Raw genomic sequence first — 23,461 nt, 5'->3', positions numbered from 1 at the left:
AGGTATTAAAATCCTCGGTTGATGGTATCACTGTGAGGGCTCAGTTTCGCATTACAATAAGCTTAGTAGGAAAGCCCCATTTGTATTATACATTTCCTTGGGTGGAATAGACGCCTTTTGGCCAGCGTCACAGGAGAAATATCCGGAAATATCTACAGATTATCCAGGCACTCAGCTGTGGATGAGGAAGGCAAAGCAGCCTATAGAATGTGTTCTTTAATATGAAAAAAGTGGACCCTGGGCAGAGTGTCCCTCGGTGCTTGGATAGGGGCCTGTTTGGACTTTGGGAGTCTATGGATCCTATTAATAAGAAGGTCTGTGGCAGAAGCCTTCTGTGAAAGTTTCTGAAAAGAGAACCGTGGCATAATCACAAAGCTCACTATTTGTAGCAGAATCCGGAACGCCCACTGGCCCTCATTCCGAGTTGTTCGCTCGCAAGCTGCTTTTAGCAGCTTTGCACACGCTAAGCCGCCGCCTACTGGGAGTGAATCTTAGCTTATCAAAATTGCGAACGAAAGATTAGCAAAATTGCGAATAGACACTTCTTAGCAGTTTCTGAGTAGCTCCAGACTTACTCGGCATCTGCGATCAGTTCAGTGCTTGTCGTTACTGGTTTGACGTCACAAACACACCCAGCGTCCGCACAGACACTCCTCCGTTTCTCCGGCCACTTCTGCGTTTTTTCCAGAAACTGTAGCGTTTTTTTACACACTCCCATAAAACAGCCAGTTTCCGCCCAGAAACACCCACTTCCTGTCAATCACATGCGATCACCAGAACGAAGAAAAAACCTTGTAATGCCGTGAGTAAAATACCTAACTGCATAGCAAATTTACTTGGCGCAGTCGCACTGCAGACATTGCGCATGCGCATTAGCGACTAATCGCCCTGTTGCGAAAGAAAAATAACGAGCGAACAACTCGGAATGACCCCCATTATTCTGATATTATTTCTCCGAGAGCAGTCTTCTAAATCAATGTGGAGGGTGGGCAGCGCTATTAATTGAAGTGATTGAAATAAACAATATTTTACAATATATATTAAAATTCTTTGTCAATTTATTAAAAAACAAATAAAATATGAATATTATTCACACCTCAAGATTATAAGTAAAAATACAGATGTGCACCTAGATCAGTTCATCTCCATATTAAACCATAAGTGTCTGTTCCTGATTAAATGCCCTGGTAAGTCCACAAGTCCCTCAGAGGTTTGTTCACAGATTGACACAGTTCGGTTATTTGATAGTTACCGATCACCGTATTAGAGGTGGAAAGGCTTCCATGATGGTGCTTCCATGCTGGAAATGGATGTCCTCATTTAGATGGTGATTGCTGTGATTATCCTCGTTAGGGTAGGTGGAGGTTTGCTGGTGGGTTCCGGGCTGGTTCAGACACACGGTGGCAGTCTTGGAGAACTGGAGTGGTGCTGATGGGGGGTCCTAACGCGTTTCACTGCTTCCCCAAACGATTTGCAGCTTTGTCAAAGGATACCATGTAGTAGGAAGTGAGGGTTTATATACCCTTCTTAATGAGGAGGATTGATGACACATGTGACAATTAATTTCTTCAATCACTTCAAAACATGTCTAGAGAATAGGTATAATATAAGGAAGGCAGACCTAATAAAATAATTTAATTCATATTCTATTATTCGTAAGGCTTATTACGATATTACAATTTTTATTTGTTTCTCTGAGCTTATTACAGGAAGTGCAGGTTAGGCAGTTTTTAACCAATAATCATATATGTTTACACCTGGTTGTTATGGTGATTCTATCATAAATAGTTCCATTGGTGACTCAATTTGATTGACATAAATTTCAGCCAATTAGAAAATCTGACCCTTTAATTGGTCTGGGGCGGTCATGTGATCGCAAGTGTACTCCGTTATCCCCGGAGGTCAGTTTGATGAGGATTTATGACTCTCTCACGTGACTTTCCTTTCGTTGTCCCGTGACGTTTATGACTATATGTTTGGCTGGTTGCATAGCGCCGATGACTGCACGATGACGTGCAGTTGCACCCGCAGTTGCTTCCGCCCCTTTTGTTTACTTTTAGTCATGACGCGTCACGTGACCCGACGCTGCTGCGGCGAGTGACGTGTCTTGTGACCCGACGGGCCTGCGGCGAGTCACGTGACACGTCATCTACTGGCAGTCTAAGTATGGGTTAACACATATAGCAGCTGATATATTTCTTTACTGGATGGTTCTATTTCAAACATGATATTGTCCCATTGATGGTATCTTATAAACTAATTGGATCCTGTCCGCGCCCCGAGTCACGTGACACGCGTCGGACACACGGCCGGGTCATGTGTCTCGGCGCTGTCCCGTGTCTAAGGAGCTGGGACATGACAATCATTTACAAAACTTGACCAATAAATCTCTATGGATCTGATTTCATTAAAGTGATAGTACAGCAAACATGAGAAGCAAAATAGAAACAATAATGTTCTATTATCGGACGTGTAAGATTTCATGAAGCTCACAATAATTGTATCATGTGACTAAGGTGTAAAGGTATTAAATATATTTATCATATATCTATCTAGCAGTATTAAGATCTATAGTAGGAGTGGAGGCTCAGTATAATATAAGGCTGGTTGATAATAACAGGTTAGGATAATCAATAGTCATATTAGACACAATTTCTGGATACGCTTATTGAAGGAATTACTCAAGTTACAACACACAATGTACATTACTAAGTGAATAAAGATTTCAACATACCACCTATTTATTAATGGTGGTCAGTAGGCGTATGTTAGATGAATTTTAGACTTATGTGAACATTGAATATGATGATATAGTCATGATATCCGTCATAGTAGCACATTCAGTTCTACTGCCTCGTTTAATCCATCAGGATAGATGGAACCTATTTTATGCATCCAGTAGACTTCCTGTCTGCATAATTTACTAAAGCGATCTCCACCTCTACTAGTGGTGGGTATATGTTCTACTCCTATTATTTTTAAGCTAGCTGGATCGCTATTATGAACGTCCAAAAAGTGTTTGGATACACTGTGTGTTAATATTCGGTTTAAGATATTCCTCCGGTGTTCCAGGAATCTTATCCATAATTTTCTCGTTGTACGACCTACATATCTCTGATTGCACCCACAGATAAGTATATAAATAACATAAGAACTGTTACAATTGATGAAGCTTCTAATATCCCAAGGTTCATGAAGATTATTGTTGGATTTAGATGTTTGTATATGTTTACATGTAATACATCTGTCTCCACCACATTTATAAAAGCCTTTCGGTTTAGGTGGAAGCCAAGAAAGTTTAGCTTCCCGTATAGTGCTTTTATTTTCACTTTTAAGAAAACTTGGTGCTAATAAAGTTTTTAAAGATGTATTCTTTTTAAAAATAAATTGAGGTATTATTGGTAGATCTTCTGTCAAAAGATGGTCCTGCCGAAGAATATTATAATTTTTCTTTATAATCCGTTTAATTTCGGAGCATTGGTCATTAAAGGTGGATATAAAAGCTATCTGTCTGTTTGGCTGTTCTGGGGGTTTATCTTTTTGGACCAATAGCTCTTTTCTCTCCATTGCTAGAACTTCTTTAAAAGCTATCTGGAGGGTCTTAGTTGGATAATCTCTCTGTTTAAAAGAGTCCAGCATAGCTTCTGCTTGTATCACAAAATCTTCTTTTTTTGTACAATTTCGTCTAAGCCTGATTAGTTGTCCTTTTGGAATATTTTGTTTCCATGGAGGATAATGGGCACTTCGATAATGCAAATAGGCGTTAGCACCCACATCCTTAGTGTAATTGGTGGTTATGATGGTGCCATTTTGTATTGTCAGGGTCACATCCAAGAAGTGAATAGTGGAGGGGTGAAAAGTATAAGTGAACTGTAAGTTGTATGAATTGTGATTTAGATGATCAAAGAAAAGAAGTGCTGATTGAATATCTCCATCCCAGATGATGAATAGGTCGTCAATATAACGTCCATAGAGGACCAGGTTCGCGCCGAACCCCCCCCCCCCCCCCAGATGAGGGTGTCCTCAACCTCCCCCATGTAGAGGTTGGCGTAGCTCGGCGCAAACCTGGTCCCCATGGCGGTCCCCATGACTTGTAAATAGTGGGTTTCCAAAAATAAAAAGTGATTGTGATGAAGTATGAATGCTATGGAATTTAATATAAATTTGCGGTGGTCCTCTGTCAGATCATCATCAAGGCATAAACGTCTGGAGATGACTTGGAGGCCCAAGTCATGTGGTATATTGGAATAGAGACTCTGGACATCCAGAGTAAAGAAATTATAGGAATTTTTCCATTTAAATCCATCAATAAGTTTTAAAAAATGAGAGGTGTCTTTGATATGAGATCTGAGAGTGGATACACGTGGCTGTAGGTATGAATCCACATAAAATGATAAGTTGGAAGTGAGGGACCCTATACCTGAGATTATGGGACGCCCCGGGGGTGAAGTGAGGGATTTGTGAATTTTTGGTAAGTGATAATAGATGGGGACTACTGGGTGAGCTGTGTAGAGAAATTTAAATTCTTCTTTGGAGATGACCCCTTCCATTTGTGCTGTGTCTAAAAGTTCCAGTAATTGAGTTTTAAAGGTCTGGGTGGGATCGCCCATAAGTTTTTTATAGAGAGTTATATCATCCAATTGGCGTCTTGCTTCAGAGATACAGTCTGCTCTATCTTGTATGACCAAACCACCTCCTTTATCCGCCTCTTTGATCACTATAGATGTATCTCGGGTGAGGTCTTTGAGAGCTTTTTTCTCTCGTCTGTTTAAATTAGGGTATTTATTCTTCCTAGTTTTACTATCTGAATTTGAGCAAAGGTTTTTAAAGTCGCTAAGAGTAGTCTTATAGAAGCTTTCAATATTAGAGCCTTTAGATTTGATAGGAAAGAAATTCGATTTAGTTTTGAACCTCTCTCTTGAGACGTCAAACAATTTTTCTGTTTTTTTGATAAAATTAAGGTTATTTTCTTCCCATAGCTCATTAAGAGTTTCTATTGCTGAGTGATCATTTACATCTAGAACTATGGGAAATGCTTCCTCTTTATTTTTAATAAGTTTTTGTTTAGCGAAGTGGCGTTTTCGACACAACGTCCTAACAAATCTGTTTAGTTCTACAAATAAAGAAAAAATATTTGGTGTGGATGTGGGAGCAAATTTTAAACCTCGACTTAGTACAGACATCTAGGTTTCTGTTAGTGGTTTAGATGATAAATTAAAAATGTTATTAGTACTGATTTTGTTTTTATTTTTTGATCTCTCTCTTCTTAGCCTCTCTCGTCTCCCTGCTCTCTTTCCTCTGAACTTCTGCTTCTCTTTCTTCTTTTTGGTGTAAATCTGTCTCGGTTCCCGGTTGGTTCCCTGTATGTTTTTTTGGGCGCTGATATAAAAAACTTTGTTCTTCGTTAGGGGCTCTTTCTGAATTTGCATCCCTTTCTTTTGGTCTAGCACCCATGTAGTTGGAGGAGTCACGTTGATCTTCTACTCTATCTTTTCTGATCTCTTTTTTCCTGTTAGAATAGGTATCTGAGTAGTAGTTCGATCTTTCTCTAAACTCCTTATTTATTGGGTGTTTGGTGGTGGATCTATAGGAGTTTTGTCTACCTCCATAATCTGTAGAATATCTACTGTTGGAGGCATCATTTTTCCTATCGGGATAATTAGACTGTCGATTTCCCTGATTTGGCCTGGAACGTTCTTCGTTCCTGGTTTTACCTTTATCCCTATATGTTCTCACTTTTCCCTCCTTATAGTCCTCCAAATCTCGTTTGAACTTTCTACATTTGGTTTCCAATATCATGTGTTCAAATTTATCGACCTTTTCCATGACTATGTGGTCCCTTTTTTTAAATTCTCTTGTATGGCTATGTGGTTCTAAGTTTGTTTTAAGTTGTTTAATTTCTGTCTCAATCGAGGAAGTTTTTTCCTTCCTATATTTAATGACTACCTCCATAAGGGAGAGAGAGCACCGATCAAGTATGTCCTCCCACTCCTTCTGGAAGTGTTCATCACTTTGGAATATTGAGGGTTTGAAGAGTCTAAGGCCCCTCGGGATCATGTTTCTATCTAGGTATTTTTGTAAGTTCACACTGTCTAACCAATGTTTCATTTCTAACTTCAACAGGGTCTCTAGCTTGAAAAATTCCTCTTTTAACTCACAATTTGGTTTTTCTATAGCTTCCCCTTGTGAAGATTCCCATTGTGAAATATAGGTCTGCCTTCTTTTGGTTCTATTGTCGAAATTGGTGAAGCAGCTCATGCTAGCAGCCTGAAGGGACTATGTGTAGATGCAAGAGGTAACTTCTAAAAAGAAGAACAGGCGCTCAGCGTGGGTTGCTGCACCAAGCTGCTGCCAATGGACAGGAGAGTCACTCCTGAGGGTAATGGAAAAGATGTGGAGGGTGGGCAGCGCTATTAATTGAAGTGATTGAAATAAACAATATTTTACAATATATATTAAAATTCTTTGTCAATTTATTAAAAAACAAATAAAATATGAATATTATTCACTCCTCAAGATTATAAGTAAAAATACAGATGTGCACCTAGATCAGTTCATCTCCATATTAAACCATAAGTGTCTGTTCCTGATTAAATGCCCTGGTAAGTCCACAAGTCCCTCAGAGGTTTGTTCACAGATTGACACAGTTCGGTTATTTGATAGTTACCGATCACCGTATTAGAGGTGGAAAGGCTTCCATGATGGTGCTTCCATGCTGGAAATGGATGTCCTCATTTAGATGGTGATTGCTGTGATTATCTTCGTTAGGGTAGGTGGAGGTTTGCTGGTGGGTTCCGGGCTGGTTCAGACACACGGTGGCAGTCTTGGAGAACTGGAGTGGTGCTGATGGGGTCCTAACGCGTTTCACTGCTTCCCCAAACGATTTGCAGCTTTGTCAAAGAATTTATCACGAATAGAGACCGGGTCTTCCTGAAGGGTGTCATGTGCTGAAATCAGATCTTTGTGAGGCGCAACAATCTCTTTCATCTTAGTCTGTACGAGTGCCAATCTCACTGATATCAGACCTCAAAGCTTGAATATTAGAGTTAAGTTCTAAGGTTATTTCAGTCCTTAAATGCAGATAACATAGAATGTATAGAGTGTAGAGTAACAGGACCATCTAGAGTGTCTTAAGACGTCTTCAGCCATTACAGCTGGGCTGTGCGTCTGACAAGAAGAAGCAGATGATGTTGTAGCAGTGAGAGAAAGAAAGGGGTGAGGGAATGTGATCAAGGGCGCCCAAAATTTGGGAGGAAAGTTTAGAAATAATGTAATAAAAACAATTTTAACATGAAATAAATGAAAAAATGGAAAAAATGGTGGATGCAACAATACTTGTAGATTCTTCTAGATGTTCTCAATCAGCCGTCCGTCTATGATTTGAATCCTCAGACAATCCTCAATTGATATGTGAAAACAAAAATATAAAACAAAAACCAATGTGTAGTACAATTGTGGAAAATGTCTTAATAAAAAGTGTCCAGAAAATAAAACCCTGGTGAGTGGGGGGCTTGATAGTAGAAAGGATAGATTCTCGCCACCAATATTCTCAGGGTTCAAGACGTACCGAAACTCACATAGTATATAGTAGGAATAAACATATAACGGTATCTTTGTATGATTTTAGGTACAGCGTACCTCACTCACATGTCCAGCAGGTGTTCTCCACATATAAAGGTATCTTTAGCGGTCTTTAATAATGGTCCAAAAACGGTGAATATTTAAAAGAAAAGGTTTTTATTTGACATGAGTCAAAAAAAGTAAAAAATACAGGTAATTAACATTTGACCTTATTAGTCGGGCAGAAGAATGGGGGTGTCGGGAGATAAGGTGGAAAAAAATCTCCAGATACTAGAAGGTTGTCCGGAATCCCTTCTGTAAACAAAAACCCCCCAAAAAATACTGTTTGATGTTGTAGCAGTCTCAGCAGGACCAACTGAATTCGAGGTACCAAAGAGATGGACAGGTGGGGCCGATTTGTTACCTTTGAAAAATTTTGGGAGGCATGGTAAGCCGGCTTCAAAGAGACTGACCTCTCTGAGATAGGAAAATACAAATGATCTATAAATAAAAGGAGCAGTAGTACGCTGTCAGGAGGTTACATCAAGATGACTCCGTTCAAAATGACATTCTTAGTCGGGGTGACGGGGGAATCCGAGCCAAAATTTCAAGTAAACATGATGTAATGCAACTCAAATAACACAGTAATGACCAAGATATTCCACTAGAGGTCAGCGTGATCACAGACGTGAAGTACTCAGCACAGAGAGACACAAATGGCAAAATGTATTCAGTGAATAAATCCACAAAATAATATACTGTGAGGTTGTAATCAGAGTGTAAGGAGCTCTACTCAGACGATACTTGATACTGGGCTCTGCATGTAGACTGAGAGGAAGTAGATGATAGTGGTACCATATAAATAGAAGGTAGTTTCACCTCCAGGCAAATGCTGCAATTTAGTGTAGTGACCCCGGTCCAGCCGTCAGGACACTTATTTATATTAAACCTTATTGAAGGCAGAAGGCAAAGCATGCGATGGCCGGGCACCAGGATACAAAATGGCAGTCATCTCACTTCCCAATATCACCGCCGGGCTCCGGTGACTGTGGGCAGCCCGTTCTGTCCCCAGCAGTAGCGGGACCTGCACCCGTATTATCTGGACACATCATCCTTATTACTATTGAGAATATAGAGGTAAGACACTGATGATGGGGATGTAATGATAGGATTTTAATTATCTACCGGTAAATCCTTTTCTCGTAGTCTGTAGAGGATGCTGGGGTCCATTTAGTACCATGGGGTATAGACAGGTCCTTTGGGAGCCACTGGCACTTTAAGAGTTTAATAGTGTGGGCTGGTTTCCCTCTATGCCCCTCCTACCAGACTCAGTCTAGAAACTGCCAGAAGAGACGGACATACTTTGAGAGAAGGAAATACACAGATAGTGGTGAGATTCACACCAGCTCACACATAACAAAAAGGAAAGCCAAACTAACCAACTTGGAACAATTCAGCAACGGCTGAACCAACAATACTGAACTAAGTAACAATGCAGTAATACGAAGCACAGGGCGGGCACCCAGCATCCTCTATGGACTACGAGAAAAGGATTTACTGGTAGGTAATTAAAATGCTATTTTCTCTTGCGTCCTAGAGGATAATGGGGTCCATTTAGTACCATGGGGATGTACATAAGCTCCCAATACAGGATGGCGAGTGCTGAGGTAATTGCAGAACTGATTGACCAAACTTGAGGTCATCAGAGGCCAAAGTATAGAACTTGTAAAACTTAGCAAACGTTTTCGACCCTGACCAAGTAGCCGCTCAGCAAAGCTGAATAGCCGAGACCCCCTGGGCAGACGCCCAGGAAGAACCCACTTTACGGGTAGAGTGGGCCTGAACAGATTTTGGAATTGGCAATTCTGCCGTGGAATAAGCATCCTGGATAGTAAGCCTGATTCAGCGTGAAATTGTCTGCTTAGAAGCAGGACACCCAATCTTGTTGGGATCATAAAGTACAAATAGTGCACCTGACTTCCTGTGACGAGTAGTTCTCTTCACATAGATTTTCAAAGCCCGCATGACATCCAAGGACTTTGAGGTAATTGAGTTGTCAGTAGCCACTGGCACCACTATAGGTTGGTTGATATGAAAAGCTGACACAACCTTAGGGAGAAATTGCTGATGCGTTCTGAGCTCAGCTCTATCCTCATGGAAAATCAAGTAGGGGCTCTTGTGCGACAATGCCCCCAATTCTGACACATGTCTGGCAGAAGCCAAGGCCAACAACGTGACCGCCTTCTAGGTAAGAAACTTTACGTCCACCTCCTGTAAAGGTTTGAAACAGTCCGATTGCAGGAACTGCAGCACCATATTAAGATCCCAAGGTGCCATAGGAGGCACAAAGGGTGGTTGGATGTGCAGAACTCCTTTCAAGAAAGTCTGAACCTCAGGGATAGCAGCCAATTGTTTCTAGAAGAAAATAAACAAGGCCAAAATCTGGATCTTGATGGAGCCCACTCAAGCGTAGGCCAACATCCACACCTGCTTGCAGAAAGAGGAGAAAATGTCCCAGGTGAAACTCCACCGTAGGAAACTTTTTGGATTCACACCAAGGCACATACTTTTTCCAAATCCGATGGTAATGCTTAGACATTACCCCCTTCCTAGCTTGGATCAGAGTAGGAATAACCTTATTCGGAATGCCCTTCCGAGCTAAGATCTGGCGTTCAACCTCCATGCCGTCAAACGTAGCCGCTGTAAGTCTTGATAGGCAGACGGCCCCCGCAGTAGAAGGTCCTCGCGAAGAGGAAGAAGCCTCGGAACCTCCTGCAGTAATGCCAGAAGATCCGCGTACCAAGCCCACCTTGTCCAGTCCAGAACAATGAGGATCGCCGGAACTTGATCTTTTTATTAGTTTGAGAATCCTTGGGATGATTGGAAGTGGAGGGAACACATACACTGACTGGAACACCCACAGAGTCACCACGGCATCAACCGCCACTGCTTGTGGGTCTCGTGAGCTGGAACAGTACCTCTAAAGCTTTTTGTTGAGGTGAGATGCCATCATGTCTATCTGAGGTACACCCCATCGGCGTGTTACCTCTGTGAATACCTCCGGGTGTAGGCCCCATTCTCCTGGATGGAGATCGTGTCTGCTGAGGAAGTCCGCTTCTCAGTTGGCCACTCTCGGAATAAAGATCGCTGACTGTGCCAGCGAGTGTCTTTCTGCCCAGAGGAGGATTCTTGTTACCTCTGACATTGCAGCCCTGCTCTTGGTTCCACCTTGCCTGTTTATGTAGGACACCGCTGTGACGTTGTCCGACTAAACCTGAATGGCTCGATCTTGCAGAAGAAAAGCTGCTTGTAGAAGGCCATTGTATATGGTCCTTAGTTCTAGAATGTTTATTGGAAGGACCGATTCCTGGCTTCACCACTTTCCTTGGAAGTTTTCCCCCTGGGTGACTACTCTCCAACCTTTGAGGCTTGCATCAGTGGTTAGAAGAATCCAATTATGAATCCCAAACCTGCGGCCCTCGAGCAGGTGAGAAGTTTGCAGCCACCAGAGTAGTGAAGTTCTGGCTTTCAGTGATAGGAATATCCGCTGGTGCATGTTAAGATGCGATCCCGACCACTTGTCCAGGAGCTCCAGCTGAAAAAAACGTACATGTAATCTTCTGTATTGTAGAGCCTCGTAGGAGGATACCATCTTCCACAGAAGGCGAATGCACTGATGAACTGATACCTGGGGAGGTTTCAAGACATCCCGGATGATTGATAGGATCACCAACGCTTTCTCCACCGGTAGAAACACCCTCTGCTCTTCCGTGTCGAATTTCATCACCAGGAAGGGCAGTCTCCTTGTCAGTTCCAAATGTGACTTTGGAAGGTACAGGATCCACCCATGGTCCCAGAGTAGTTGAGTTGTGAGCGCAATACTCTGCAACAGCTTCTCCTTGGAAGATGCCTCTATCAGCAGATCATCCAGTTATGGAATTATGTTCACTCCCTGTTTGCGTAGGAGGAGCATCATCTCCGCCATGACCTTGGTGAACACCCTAGGTGCTGTGGAGAGGCCAAATGGCAATGTCTGGAACTGATAGTGACAGTCCTGTATAGCAAACCGTAGACAGGCCTGGTGAGGTGGCCAGATCAGAATGTGAAGGTACGCATCCTTGATATCCAGGAATACTAAGAATTCCCCCTCCTCCAGACCTGAGATCACCGCTCTTAGAGACTCCATCTTGAATTGGAAAACCCTCAAGTAGTGGTTCAATGACTTCAGGTTCAATATGGGCCTTACCGAACCGTCTGGCTTTGGTGCCACAAACAGGTTTGAGTAATAACCCTTGGTTTTTGGGTGAGGTGGAACTGGAACAATGACATTTGTTTGTACCAATTTTTGAATGGCTTCCTGTAGGATAGCACTTTCTGTCAGCGAAGCTGGTAAGCCTGATTTGAAGAATCTGTGAGGTGGGAGTTCCTGAACTCCAGTCTGTACCCCTGGGTAACAATATCCGTTACCCAGGGGTCTAGGCATGATGGCACCCAGACGTGACTGAAATCTTTTAGTCTCACTCCCACCTGCCTGATATCCAGGCTGAGAGGACCACCGTCATTCTGAGTATTTGGAAGAAGCAGAACCTGGTTTCTGTTCCTGGGAACCTGTTGTTGCAGGTTTTTTTGATCTTCTCCAACCTCCTATAAAGAAGGTGGGAGGGGGTTTTGATTTTTTTAAATTTTGCAGTCCAAAAGGACTGCAGTGTAGGTGTAGGATAAGATTTCCTAGCTGGGGCTGCTGCGGAGGGAAGAAATGTCGACTTACCCGCAATCGCCGTGGAAATCCACGCATCCAATGCGTCCCCAAATAGTGCTTGACCTGTGAATGGCAGGTTATCCACACTTTTCTTGGATTCTGCATCCGCAGTCCATTGGCGTAGCCAGAGTCCTCTGTGTGCCGAGAGAGCCATGGAAGTAGCAGGCCAATGTCCTTCATGGACTCCACCATGAAACCTGCAGAATCCTGTATGTGACGTAAAAACAAGTCAATGTCACTCCTATTCATAGTATCTAAGTCCTCTAGTAAGGTGCCTGACCACTTTACTATGACTTTAGAAGTCCACACACAAGCAATAGTGTGCCTTAAAGCCACGGCTGTAGCAGTGTAGAGTGATTTGAGCGTAGTCTCAATCTTGCGGTCAGCTGGCTCCTTTAAGGCGGTTGAACCAGGGACAGGTAAAACCACCTTTTTAGACAGCCTAGATACAGAAGCGTCTACTATAGGTGGGTTTTCCCACTTCTTCCTATCCTCTTTAGGGAAAGGGAAAGCAATGAGAATTCTTTTAGGGATCTGGAATTTTTTCTCTTGGTTTTTCTAGGATTTTTCAAACATAGAGTTTAACTCCTTAGAAGCAGGGAAGGTAAGTGAGGATTTCTTATTTACTGTAATATAAGATTCCTCTACTTGTTCTGGAACCTTCTCAGGAATATGCAAAACATCCCTAATGGCTTCAATCATTAGCTGCACCTCTTTAGCAAGGGATCCATCCCCCCCCCCCCTGCATATCCCCATCACCGTCCCCTGTATCAGAGTCGGTATCAGTGTCAGCTTGCATTATCTGGGCAAGTGTACATTTTTTGGTGTATGTAGGTGGGGTTTTAGATGAAGTAGTGGGAGCTGAATACTTCATACCCACTACAGATTGTCTCAAAAACCTGCGTCTCTTTCTCAGTATGTGACATCCTTGTTGAATTCTGGGATATCATTCCCCTTAAAGAATCCACCCATGGGGGTTCGGATTCAGAAGGCTGAGACAGCACATTGCAGTCCTGAGTATATGGAATAGACTCCTCAGGAGAAGATACAGACTCTGCAGCACAGGACACAGAGTCCTTAGACATGGTGATGTGGATATACACACACACACACACACACACACACACACACACACACACACACACAGGAAAATGTCAGACACAGTTTCCCCCAGAGTACCTTCAGAGAGTCACAGAGTATAAGGAGCCAGCCACACAGCGCCCCTGCAGACAGTTATTATGATAAAAGCCCGGCGCTGACTAACCTTAATAGGGAGGGCAGCGCTCCCTGTCAGTGTCCTAGTTCCTAGGATCTGCAGGGAGAAAATGGCGCTGGTGAGTGCTGGATCCTCTCTGAGAGGAAGCCCCGCCCCTTGTAATGGCGTGCAGTTTCCCACACTAATTTGTTTATACTGGCCTGAGGATTTTAGTGATAACAGGGGGATTTGCGCCTGTTAGCTGTGTGAGCAGTGTAGGGTTTATCTGCGCTGGCTCAGGACGCCCCTCAAAGTTCCTACACTGTGTGTTGCTGAGCCTTCCTGGAGCGTAGCCTGTCAGAGCTGCGCTCCCACCCTTGTGCTGCCATACCTGGCCGCTAACCGGGACGCTGGCGCTGTACTCGCCACTTTTCTTTCTTCAGGCTTTGTTAGGGGGTGGCGGCTGTGCTGCAGGAGTGAGCAGTCACCTCGTGGGCTTGCGATCAGCACCCTCAGGAGCTCAGTGTCCTGTCAGTGTAGTAGAGAACAATTAACTCTTCAGGAAGTTGGTTCATATTCCTGATTCCCCTCCCCCCCCAAGTCCTACAAAGCAGGGAGGCTTCTTGTAACCTAACTGACTCTATAAAATATAAACAACTAAGAAAACTCCTAGGAGCTCCCCTAGCTGTGACTGGCTCCTCCAGGCACATTTTCTAAACTGAATCTGGTAGGATGGGCATAGAGGGAGGAGCCAGCCCACACTATTAAACTCTTAAAGTGCCAGTGGCTCCCAAAGGACCCGTCTATACCCCATGGTACTAAATGGACCCCGGCATCTTCTATGACGTAAGAGAAAGTAGATTATAACCTAGCAGATGATGATGATGATTGCAGTGTATTATAAGGTGTATTGCATGTAAAGTACCTTGTTCCACACCTACTCTGCTGTAGCAATATACCTTATATAAGGGTGAGTAACACATATACAGGCTTACCAGCATATGAGCACACACATAAAGGAATGCTACCTTACCAATGCTTCCAGGAGTAACGTTAGGAGACATTTCTCTGATCCATCAGCTCATATGACTGATGTTATTGTTCATCTAGAATCTCCAATTCATACGATATGTTTCCCATCCATTGTTTTACATTGGTGCTGACATAGGACTTGGCGAGTGACTACATCTCCATTTATACTTCATGGTTAGTTACCAGTACAAGAGAGAGAGATATCTAAGTCTTATTATAATATTACATATGTTATTGTGAGTGTTCTCAGGAGGGTGGACACAATGATAGTCTGAGACACAATATTATAAAGCCTTCATTAAAAGTTATGATTTATTATACACACACATTTACAATCAAGTGTCCCAGAGAGTCGTCTTCTCCTATTGTTTACAAGATTAATATTGTTACAGAAAATGTCACATTTCCATAATGTATTTTATTTCCAGCAGATGGACACACAAGCAGGAATATCTCAGAAGGACATCTAATGTTATCCCTGGATTGTGACATAAAAGATAATGACAGTAGACAGGATTCTCCAGGAGCTAATCCCATTACCCCAATTATACATCCAGCTCTATCAGCTGATCCCTCTGATCACTCTGATATTGGTGCATCTGTTACAGCTCTGACAGTAGATACAGTGTTTCCCTGTTCTATAGATGCCAAATGTTTTACACAGAACACAAAGCCTATTAACCCACACACAGGTAAGGCAGGTGAGAGGCCATTTCTATGTTCTGAGTGTGGGAAATGTTTTACACTGAAATCACAACTTCTTACACATCAGCGAAGTCACACAAGTGAGAATCCATTTCCATGTTCTGAGTGTGGGAAATGTTTTACACGGAAATCAAATCTTGTTATACATCAGAGAAGTCACACAGGTGAGAATCCATTTCCATGTTCTGAGTGTGGAAAATGTTTTGCATACAAATCAGAACTTGTTAAACATCACAGAAGTCACACAGGTGAGAAGCCATTTCCATGTTCTGAGTGTGGGAAATATTTTACACAGAAATCAAGTCTTGTTATACATCAGAGAAGTCACACAGGTGAGAATCCATTTCCATGTTCTGAGTGCGGGAAATGTTTTTCCCGGAAATCAGAACTTGTTAAACATCACAGAAGTCACACAGGTGAGAAGCCATTTCCATGTTCTGAGTGTGGGAAATATTTTGCACACAAATCAAGTCTTGTTATACATCAGAGAAGTCACACAGGTGAGAATCCATTTCCATGTTCTGAGTGTGGGAAATGTTTTTCCCGGAAATCACAACTTGTTACACATCAGCGAAGTCACACAGGTGAGAAGGCATTTCCATTTTCTGAGTGTGGGAAATGTTTTGTGCACAAATCAGTTCTTCTTAGACATCAAAGAAGTCACACAGGTGAGAAGCCGTTTTCTTGCTCTGACTGCGAGAAATGTTTTTCCTGGAAATCACAACTTGTTACACATCAGCGAAGTCACACAGGTGAGAATCCATTTCAATGTTCTGATTGTGGGAAATGTTTTGCACAGAAATCAGTTCTTCTTAGACATCAGAAAAGTCACACAGGTGAGAAGCCATTTCCATGTTCTGAGTGTGGGAAATGTTTTGCACACAAATCAGAACTTGTTAAACATCACAGAAGTCACACAGGTGAGAGGCCATTTCCATGTTCTGAGTGTGGGAAATGTTTTGCACTTAAATCAGATCTTCTTAGACATCAAAGAAGTCACACAGGTGAAAAGCCATTTTCTTGTTCTGAGTGTGGGAAATGTTTTACACTGAAATCACATCTTGATAGACATCAGAGAAATCACACATCAGAGAAGTCACACAGGTGAGAGGCCATTTCTATACTATGAGAAATATATCAGCTCTTGTTGCACAAAATAGACATCAGTCAGGTGAGGAACCATTTTAATCTTCTGGAGTATACTTAAAATGAAGAAAAGATGAGATATGAGGTGCACTCTGGAAGCTTATAGGGGGTTAATCAGAGATGAACGCAGATGTGACATCACGCAGCCCCCTGGAAAATGGTCCAGGCCCTCCCGCATATAGACAAAAATCTGTGTATTAAAGATATGAAATAAAGTTGTTTAAAAACAAAATATTTCCGGTGAGTCATTTTATGTGTCTGTGTATTATCTTATTTCCAGATAATTGTTGCTATGGTGACAGAAACAATTTCCTGTTAATGTGTCACTTGTATTGTTACTTTTGTGTCCACATAATATCAGTGTTGCTGTGTATAAATATCCCGTCTGGTGTATAAGGGTGGGTACACACGCCATTTTAGCTATGTCTGATTGTGACCGCTCATGTGAATAGTGGGGTGACATTACAGGAGGCGGGTGTCATGGCTGGGTTAGGTTGTGCACCCGGACTAGTACTGGACACTGCATCTGGTCTTGAGCGCTGTGGACAGAACTGGGCTGGCTTAATTGGTCTGATTCAGGAGTGGCAGTCAGGCAGTATGAACTGTGATGGTAGGTGACCGGCTGTGAGTACTGGACCACTGATGGGAGCCACCAGTGCAATGTGTAGCCGGGTAACACCTATAGAGAGAGTCACTTGAGGACTGGTGAGGGACGGAATGCTGGGAGGAACAGCAATGCAGGAGAGGCTCGGGTCACTGGCTGGAACCAGTGTGGTAGCTGTGAAGAGGTAGAAGTCTATGATAATGACTGTAGAAGAAGCTGAGGGCATCAGCAATACTTGTAGACGAAGCTGAGGATGTCAGCAACACTTGTAAACGAAGCTGAGGATGTCAGAAATACTTGTGAACGAAGCCGAGGATGTCGGCAATGCTTGTAGATGAATCTGAGGATGTCAGCAACACGGGTTTTCAGATGCTGGGCAGCTGAGGTAGTGCAGTGGGGATTCCATATGCTGTGCAGGCACTGCTGGTTTCCCAGTAGCTGTGATGCGGTGGTTCTGCATAATGGATACTGCAATGTTGTAGACAGCAGTAGCAGGTTTTCCGGATACTATGGTGCGCTACTCTGCACATCGGAGAACTGGAAGCTGGTAGGAACCAGCAGAATCTCTAATGCCGCTAGGGATATAGGACAGCCTCTCTGGATCACTGGATGACTTCCAGGGAGTCTGGAGATGCCAGGATGTAACGGCAGTGATGGCCTTTTAAATCATCCAGGGAGTCGGGCAGTGCGGGGGATGGTAACTTGCACTGAGTCTATCACCAGCAGGAGATTCTCAAGCTCACTCCAGGCTGAGAGACACCAAAGCACTGACAGCTTGTTAGTGCTGAGAGCTGGAACTTATACCCAGTGCTTGCAGCTGAGTGGATGAACTGCTCACATGACACGGAGAGACTCTGGGTTGGCTCCTGGAGAATCAGCTGTCTGGAGACTGTCATGGCACTGCCCATGGAGGGGAGCAGCGGGAACTCCGGCGTGCTGCGGCCTGATCCAATGGCCGCTAGCAGGGAGACGCTGGAGCACAATCATGGAAACGGCAGCGAGCAGCAGGACACAGCGGAGACGTGCTTGAACGAGGGATCGTGCCCAGACTTGTGGCGGAGGTAGGCCAAGGCGTGACTGGGGAACGCAAGTAACCTCCATTTTGTGACAGGGGGTCTCTCTCTGTGTAACTAAATAGTGGCAGACATTTTATATCAGTGCGTTTATGTGGAGTGGGGGCAGTGGCCTGTCAGGAAGCTGCAATTACATCATGTGACTTCCTCTCATTTCCATATTCCCTTCTGCTGTGTGTGTGTATATATATGTGTGTGTGTGTGTATATATATATGTGTGTGTGTGTGTGTGTGTGTATATATATGTGTGTGTGTGTGTATATATATATATGTGTGTGTGTAGAGCACAATCATGGATCAGTGTTAAAATGACCTTCAGGCTGTGTATATAAGGTGTATATGATGTGTATACGGTGTACATGAAACATAAATCCCAATGATATCTCATTATGGTAAGCAATTATTCCAAAATACGGAAAAATACGATATCCAAAATACTTCTGGGGGTATATTTACTAACATTCGTATCTTTCGGAAAAAGGTCAAAGTTCAATCACGAATGACATCGAAAGTGTAAAACTGCAACTTTTTGAATTGATTACGACTAATTTACTAAGCTGTCGTATTCTGCATTTTTGTTTGTTCCGATGTCGATGTCATTCGTTTTTCCCCCTGTGTTTTACGGCAGTGATTTGCAAAACACTGCCGACTTTAACACAATGAATCACGGCCGGATCTGTGAGATCCGTGCTGGGGTTCATTGTGCATTTAAAAAAAAAAATAGTGTAAAACCCAAAAAAAAATTGCGTGGGGTCCCCCCTCCTAATCATAACCAGCCTCGGGCTCTTTGAGCCGATCCTGGTTGCAGAAATATGAGGAAAAAATGGACAGGGGTTCCCCCATATTTAAGCAACCAGCATCGGGCTCTGCGCCTGGTCCTGGTTCCAAAAATACGGGGGACAAAAAGCGTAGGGGTCCCCCGTATTTTTGAAACCAGCACCGGGCTCCACTAGCTGGACAGATAATGCCACAGGCGGGGGTCACTTTTATACAGTGCCCTGCATCCGTGGCATCAAATATCCAGCTAGTCACCCCTGGCCGGGGTACCCTGGGGGAGTGGGAACCCCTTCAATCAAGGGGTCCCCCCCCAGCCACCCAAGGGCCAGGGGTGAAGTCCGAGGCTGTCCCCCCCCATCCAATGGGCTGCGGATGGGGGGCTGATAGCCTTTGTGATGGTTATGAATATTGTTTTTAGTAGCAGTACTACAAGTCCCAGCAAGCCTCCCCCGCAAGCTGGTACTTGGAGAACCACAAGTACCAGCATGCGGCGGAAAAACTGGGCCGCTGGTACCTGTAGAACTACTACTAAAAAAATACCCCAAAAAACACAAAACACACACACCTTGAAAGTAAAGTTTTAATACATCCATCCACACAAACATATACACATACTTACCTTATGTTCCCACGCAGGTCGGTCCTCTTCTCCAGTAGAATCCATGGGGTACCTGTTGAAAAAATTCTACTCACTAAATCCAGTGTAGATCGGTCCTCTTCAAATCCATTTGTAATCCACGTACTTGAGAAGAAAAAAAAACGGAGTCCCGACCACGAACTGAAAGGGGCCCCATGTTTTAACATGGGACTCCTTTCCCCGAATGCCAGGAACCCCCTCTGACTTAAGTCCAAGAGGGTTCCATCAGCCAATCAGGGAGCGCCACGTTGTGGCACCCTCCTGATCGGCTGTGTGCTCCTGTACTCACTGACAGGCAGCACACGGCAGTAACCAATGGTGGTAATTTTGCGGTCAGCGGTGAGGTCACTTTCGGTCAACCGCTGAGCAGAAAGTTCCCACCATTGGTTACAATGGAGCGCATAGGCGCAACATTGTAACACTGCCGTGTGCCGCACGTGGATTACAAATGGATTTGAAGAGGACCGATCTACACTGGATTTAGTGAGTATAATTTATTTCAACAGGTACCCCATGGATTCTACTGGAGAAGAGGACCGACCTGCGTGGGAACATAAGGTAAGTATGTGTATATGTTTGTGTGGATGGATGTATTAAAACTACTTTCAAGGTGTGTGTTTTTTTGGGTATTTTTTTAGTAGTAGTTCTACAGGTACCAGCGGGCCCGTTTTTCCGCCTGCAGGCTGGTACTTGTGGTTCTCCAAGTACCAGCTTGCGGGGGAGGTTTGCTGGGACTTGTAGTACTGCTACTAAAAACAATATTCATTACTTCAAACAAAGGCTATCAGCCCCCCATCCGCAGCCCATTGGATGGGGGGGACAGCCTCGGGCTTCACCCCTGGCCCTTGGGTGGCTGGGGGGGGGGACCCCTTGATTGAAGGTGTCCCCACTCCCCCAGGGTACCCCGGCCAGGGGTGACTAGTTGGATATTTGATACCACGGCCGCAGGGCACTGTATAAAAGTGACCCCCGGCTGTGGCATTATCTGTCCAGCTAGTGGAGCCCAGTGCTGGTTTCAAAAATACGGGAGACCCCTACGTTTTTTGTCCCCCGTATTTTTTGAACCAGGACCAGGCGCAGAGCCCGATGCTGGTTGCTTAAATATGGGGGAACCCCTGTCCTTTTTTCCCCATATTTCTGCAACCAGAAAGAGCCTGAGGCTGGTTATGCTTAGGAGGGGGGACCCCACGCAATTTTTTGTGTGAAAAATAACACTTTCCCACCCCTTCCCACTGATATACATGCACGGATCTCATGGATCCGTGCATGCCTATCCAATCACGGCTCAAAAAAGCAGGTCTGCTTTTTTTTAGCACTTTTTTACGATTTGTAATTTTTCACTGCAGTGTTTGGCTCTTTTGAGATTTGCACTTTTTAGTAAATGACCGAGTTCTGCTAATTTGCTGGCGTATTTGACCGATGGTGTATTCATTCGTATTTTTCTTCTTGGACTTCCAAAAAAATACGAATGCCCTCATCACTGCCGTGATTTGAGTTTAGTAAATGACCGAGATGACACTTTGAAGAAAAAACGGCATCTCAGTCAAAATCGGGACCTTAGTAAATATACCCCCTGGTACCAAGCATTTTGTATAAGGGATAATCAACCTGTAATATTAGTGATGTGCACCGGAACTTTTTCGGGTTTTGTGTTTTGGTTTTGGATTCGGTTCGGCGGCCGTGTTTTGGATTCGGACACGTTTTGGCAAAACCTCCCTGAAATTTTTTTGTCGGATTCGGGTGTGTTTTGGATTCTGGTGTTTTTTTACAAAAAACCCTCAAAAACAGCTTAAATTATAGAATTTGGGAGTCACTTTGATCCCATAGTATTATTAACCTCAATAACCATCATTTCCACTCAGTTTCAGTCTATTCTGAACACCTCACACCTCACAATATTATTTTTAGTCCTAAAATTTGCACTGAGGTCGCTGGATGATTAAGCTAAGCGACCCAAGTGGCAGACACAAACACCTGGCTCATCTAGGAGTGGCACTGCAGTGTCAAGCAGGATGGCACTTCAAAAAAATAGTCCCCAAACAGCACATGATGCAAAGAAAAATTAAAGAAAAAAGAGGTGCAAGATGGAATTGTCCTTTGGCCCTCCCACCCACCCTTATGTTGTATAAACAGGACATGCACACTTTAACAAACCCATCATTTCAGCGACAGGGTACTGCCACACAACTGTGACTGAAATGACGGGTTGGTTTGGGCCCCCACCAAAAAAGAAGCAATCAATCTCTCCTTGCACAAACTGGCTCTACAGAGGCAAGATGTCCACCTCATCATTATCCTCCGATTCCTCACCCCTTTCACTGTGTACATCCCCCTCCTCACAGATTATTAATTCATCCCCACTGGAATCCACCATATCAAGTTCCTGTGTACTTTCTGGAGGCAATTGCTGGTGAATGTCTCCACGGAGGAATTCATTATAATTAATTTTGATGAACATCATCTTCTCCACATTTTCTGGAAGTAACCTTGTACGCCGATTGCTGACAAGGTGAGCGGCTGCACTAAACACTCTTTCGGAGTACACACTGGAGGGGGGGCAACTTAGGTAAAATAAAGCCAGTTTCTGCAAGGGCCTCCAAATTGCCTCTTTTTCCTGCCAGTATACGTACGGACTGTCTGACGTGCCTACTTGGATGCGGTCACTCATATAATCCTCCACCATTCTTTCAATGGTGACAGAATCATATGCAGTGACAGTAGACGACATGTCAGCAATCGTTGGCAGGTCCTTCAGTCCGGACCAGATGTCAGCACTCGCTCCAGACTGCCCTGCATCACCATCAGCGGGTGGGCTCGGAATTCTTAGCCTTTTCCTCGCAGCCCTCAGTTGCGGGAGAATGTGAAGGAGGAGCTGTTGACAGGTCACGTTCCGCTTGACTTGACAATTTTCTCACCAGCAGGTCTTTGAACCCCAGCAGACTTGTGTCTGCCGGAAAGAGAGATCCAAGGTAGGCTTTAAATCTAGGATCGAGCACGGTGGCCAAAATGTAGTGCTCTGATTTCAACAGATTGACCACCCGTGAATCCTGGTTAAGCAAATTAAGGGCTCCATCCACAGGTCCCACATGCCTAGCGGAATTGCTGTTTTAGCTCCTCCTTCAATGTCTCCAGCTTCTTCTGCAAAAGCCTGATGAGGGGAATGACCTGACTCAGGCAGGCAGTGTCTGAACTGACTTCACGTGTGGCAAGTTCAAAGGGTTGCAGAACCTTGCACAACGTTGAAATCATTCTCCACTGCGCTTGAGTCAGGTGCATTCCCCCTCCTTTGCCTATATCGTAGGCAGATGTATAGGCTTGAATGGCCTTTTGCTGCTCCTCCATCCTCTGAAGCATATAGAGGGTTGAATTCCACCTCGTTACCACCTCTTGCTTCAGATGATGGTAGGGCAGATTCAGGACTGTTTGCTGGTGCTCCAGTCTTCGGCACACGGTGGCTGAATGCCGAAAGTGGCACGCAAATTCTTCGGCCACCGACGGCATCTCTTGCACGCCCCTGTCATTTTTTAAATAATGCTGCACCACCAAATTCAGTGTATGTGCAAAACATGGGACGTGCTGGAATTTGCCCAGATATAATGCACGCACAATATTGGTGGCGTTGTCCGACGTCACAAATCCCAAGGAGAGTCCAATTGGGGTAAGCCATTCTGCGATGATGTTCCTCAGTTTCCATAAGAGGTTGTCAGTTGTGTGCCTCTTATGGAAAGCGGTGATACAAAGCGTAGCCTACCTAGGAACGAGTTGGCATTTGCGAGATGCTGCTACTGGTGCCACTGCTGCTGTTCTGGCTGCGGGAGGCAATACATCTACCCAGTGGGCTGTCACAGTCATATAGTCCTGAGTCTGCCCTGCTCCACTTGTCCACATGTCTGTGGTTAAGTGGATATTGGGTACAACTGCATTTTTTAGGACACTGGGGACTCTTTTTCTGACGTCTGTGTACATTTTCGGT

At 44.0% G+C, this 23,461-nt stretch overlaps 1 protein-coding gene across 1 annotated transcript in view; it reads left to right on the top strand.

Annotated features, from left to right (window-relative positions):
• LOC134983536 (oocyte zinc finger protein XlCOF6-like) overlaps window positions 1-16,629 on the top strand; it is a 75,636-nt gene extending 59,007 nt beyond the window's left edge. The window contains exon 6 of the mRNA XM_063949193.1: window positions 14,978-16,629. Within this exon, the coding sequence (XP_063805263.1) occupies window positions 14,978-16,359 (1,382 nt within the window). The 3' untranslated portion in view covers window positions 16,360-16,629. The remainder of the gene's footprint in view (window positions 1-14,977) is intronic.
• Window positions 16,630-23,461: the final 6,832 nt, after the last annotated feature.

This window comes from Pseudophryne corroboree, assembly GCF_028390025.1.
Source record: "Pseudophryne corroboree isolate aPseCor3 chromosome 3 unlocalized genomic scaffold, aPseCor3.hap2 SUPER_3_unloc_17, whole genome shotgun sequence".
Classification (NCBI taxonomy): domain Eukaryota; kingdom Metazoa; phylum Chordata; class Amphibia; order Anura; family Myobatrachidae; genus Pseudophryne; species Pseudophryne corroboree.
The sequence above is the reverse complement of the archived record's forward strand: the minus strand, read 5'-3'. Positions and strand labels throughout refer to the sequence as shown.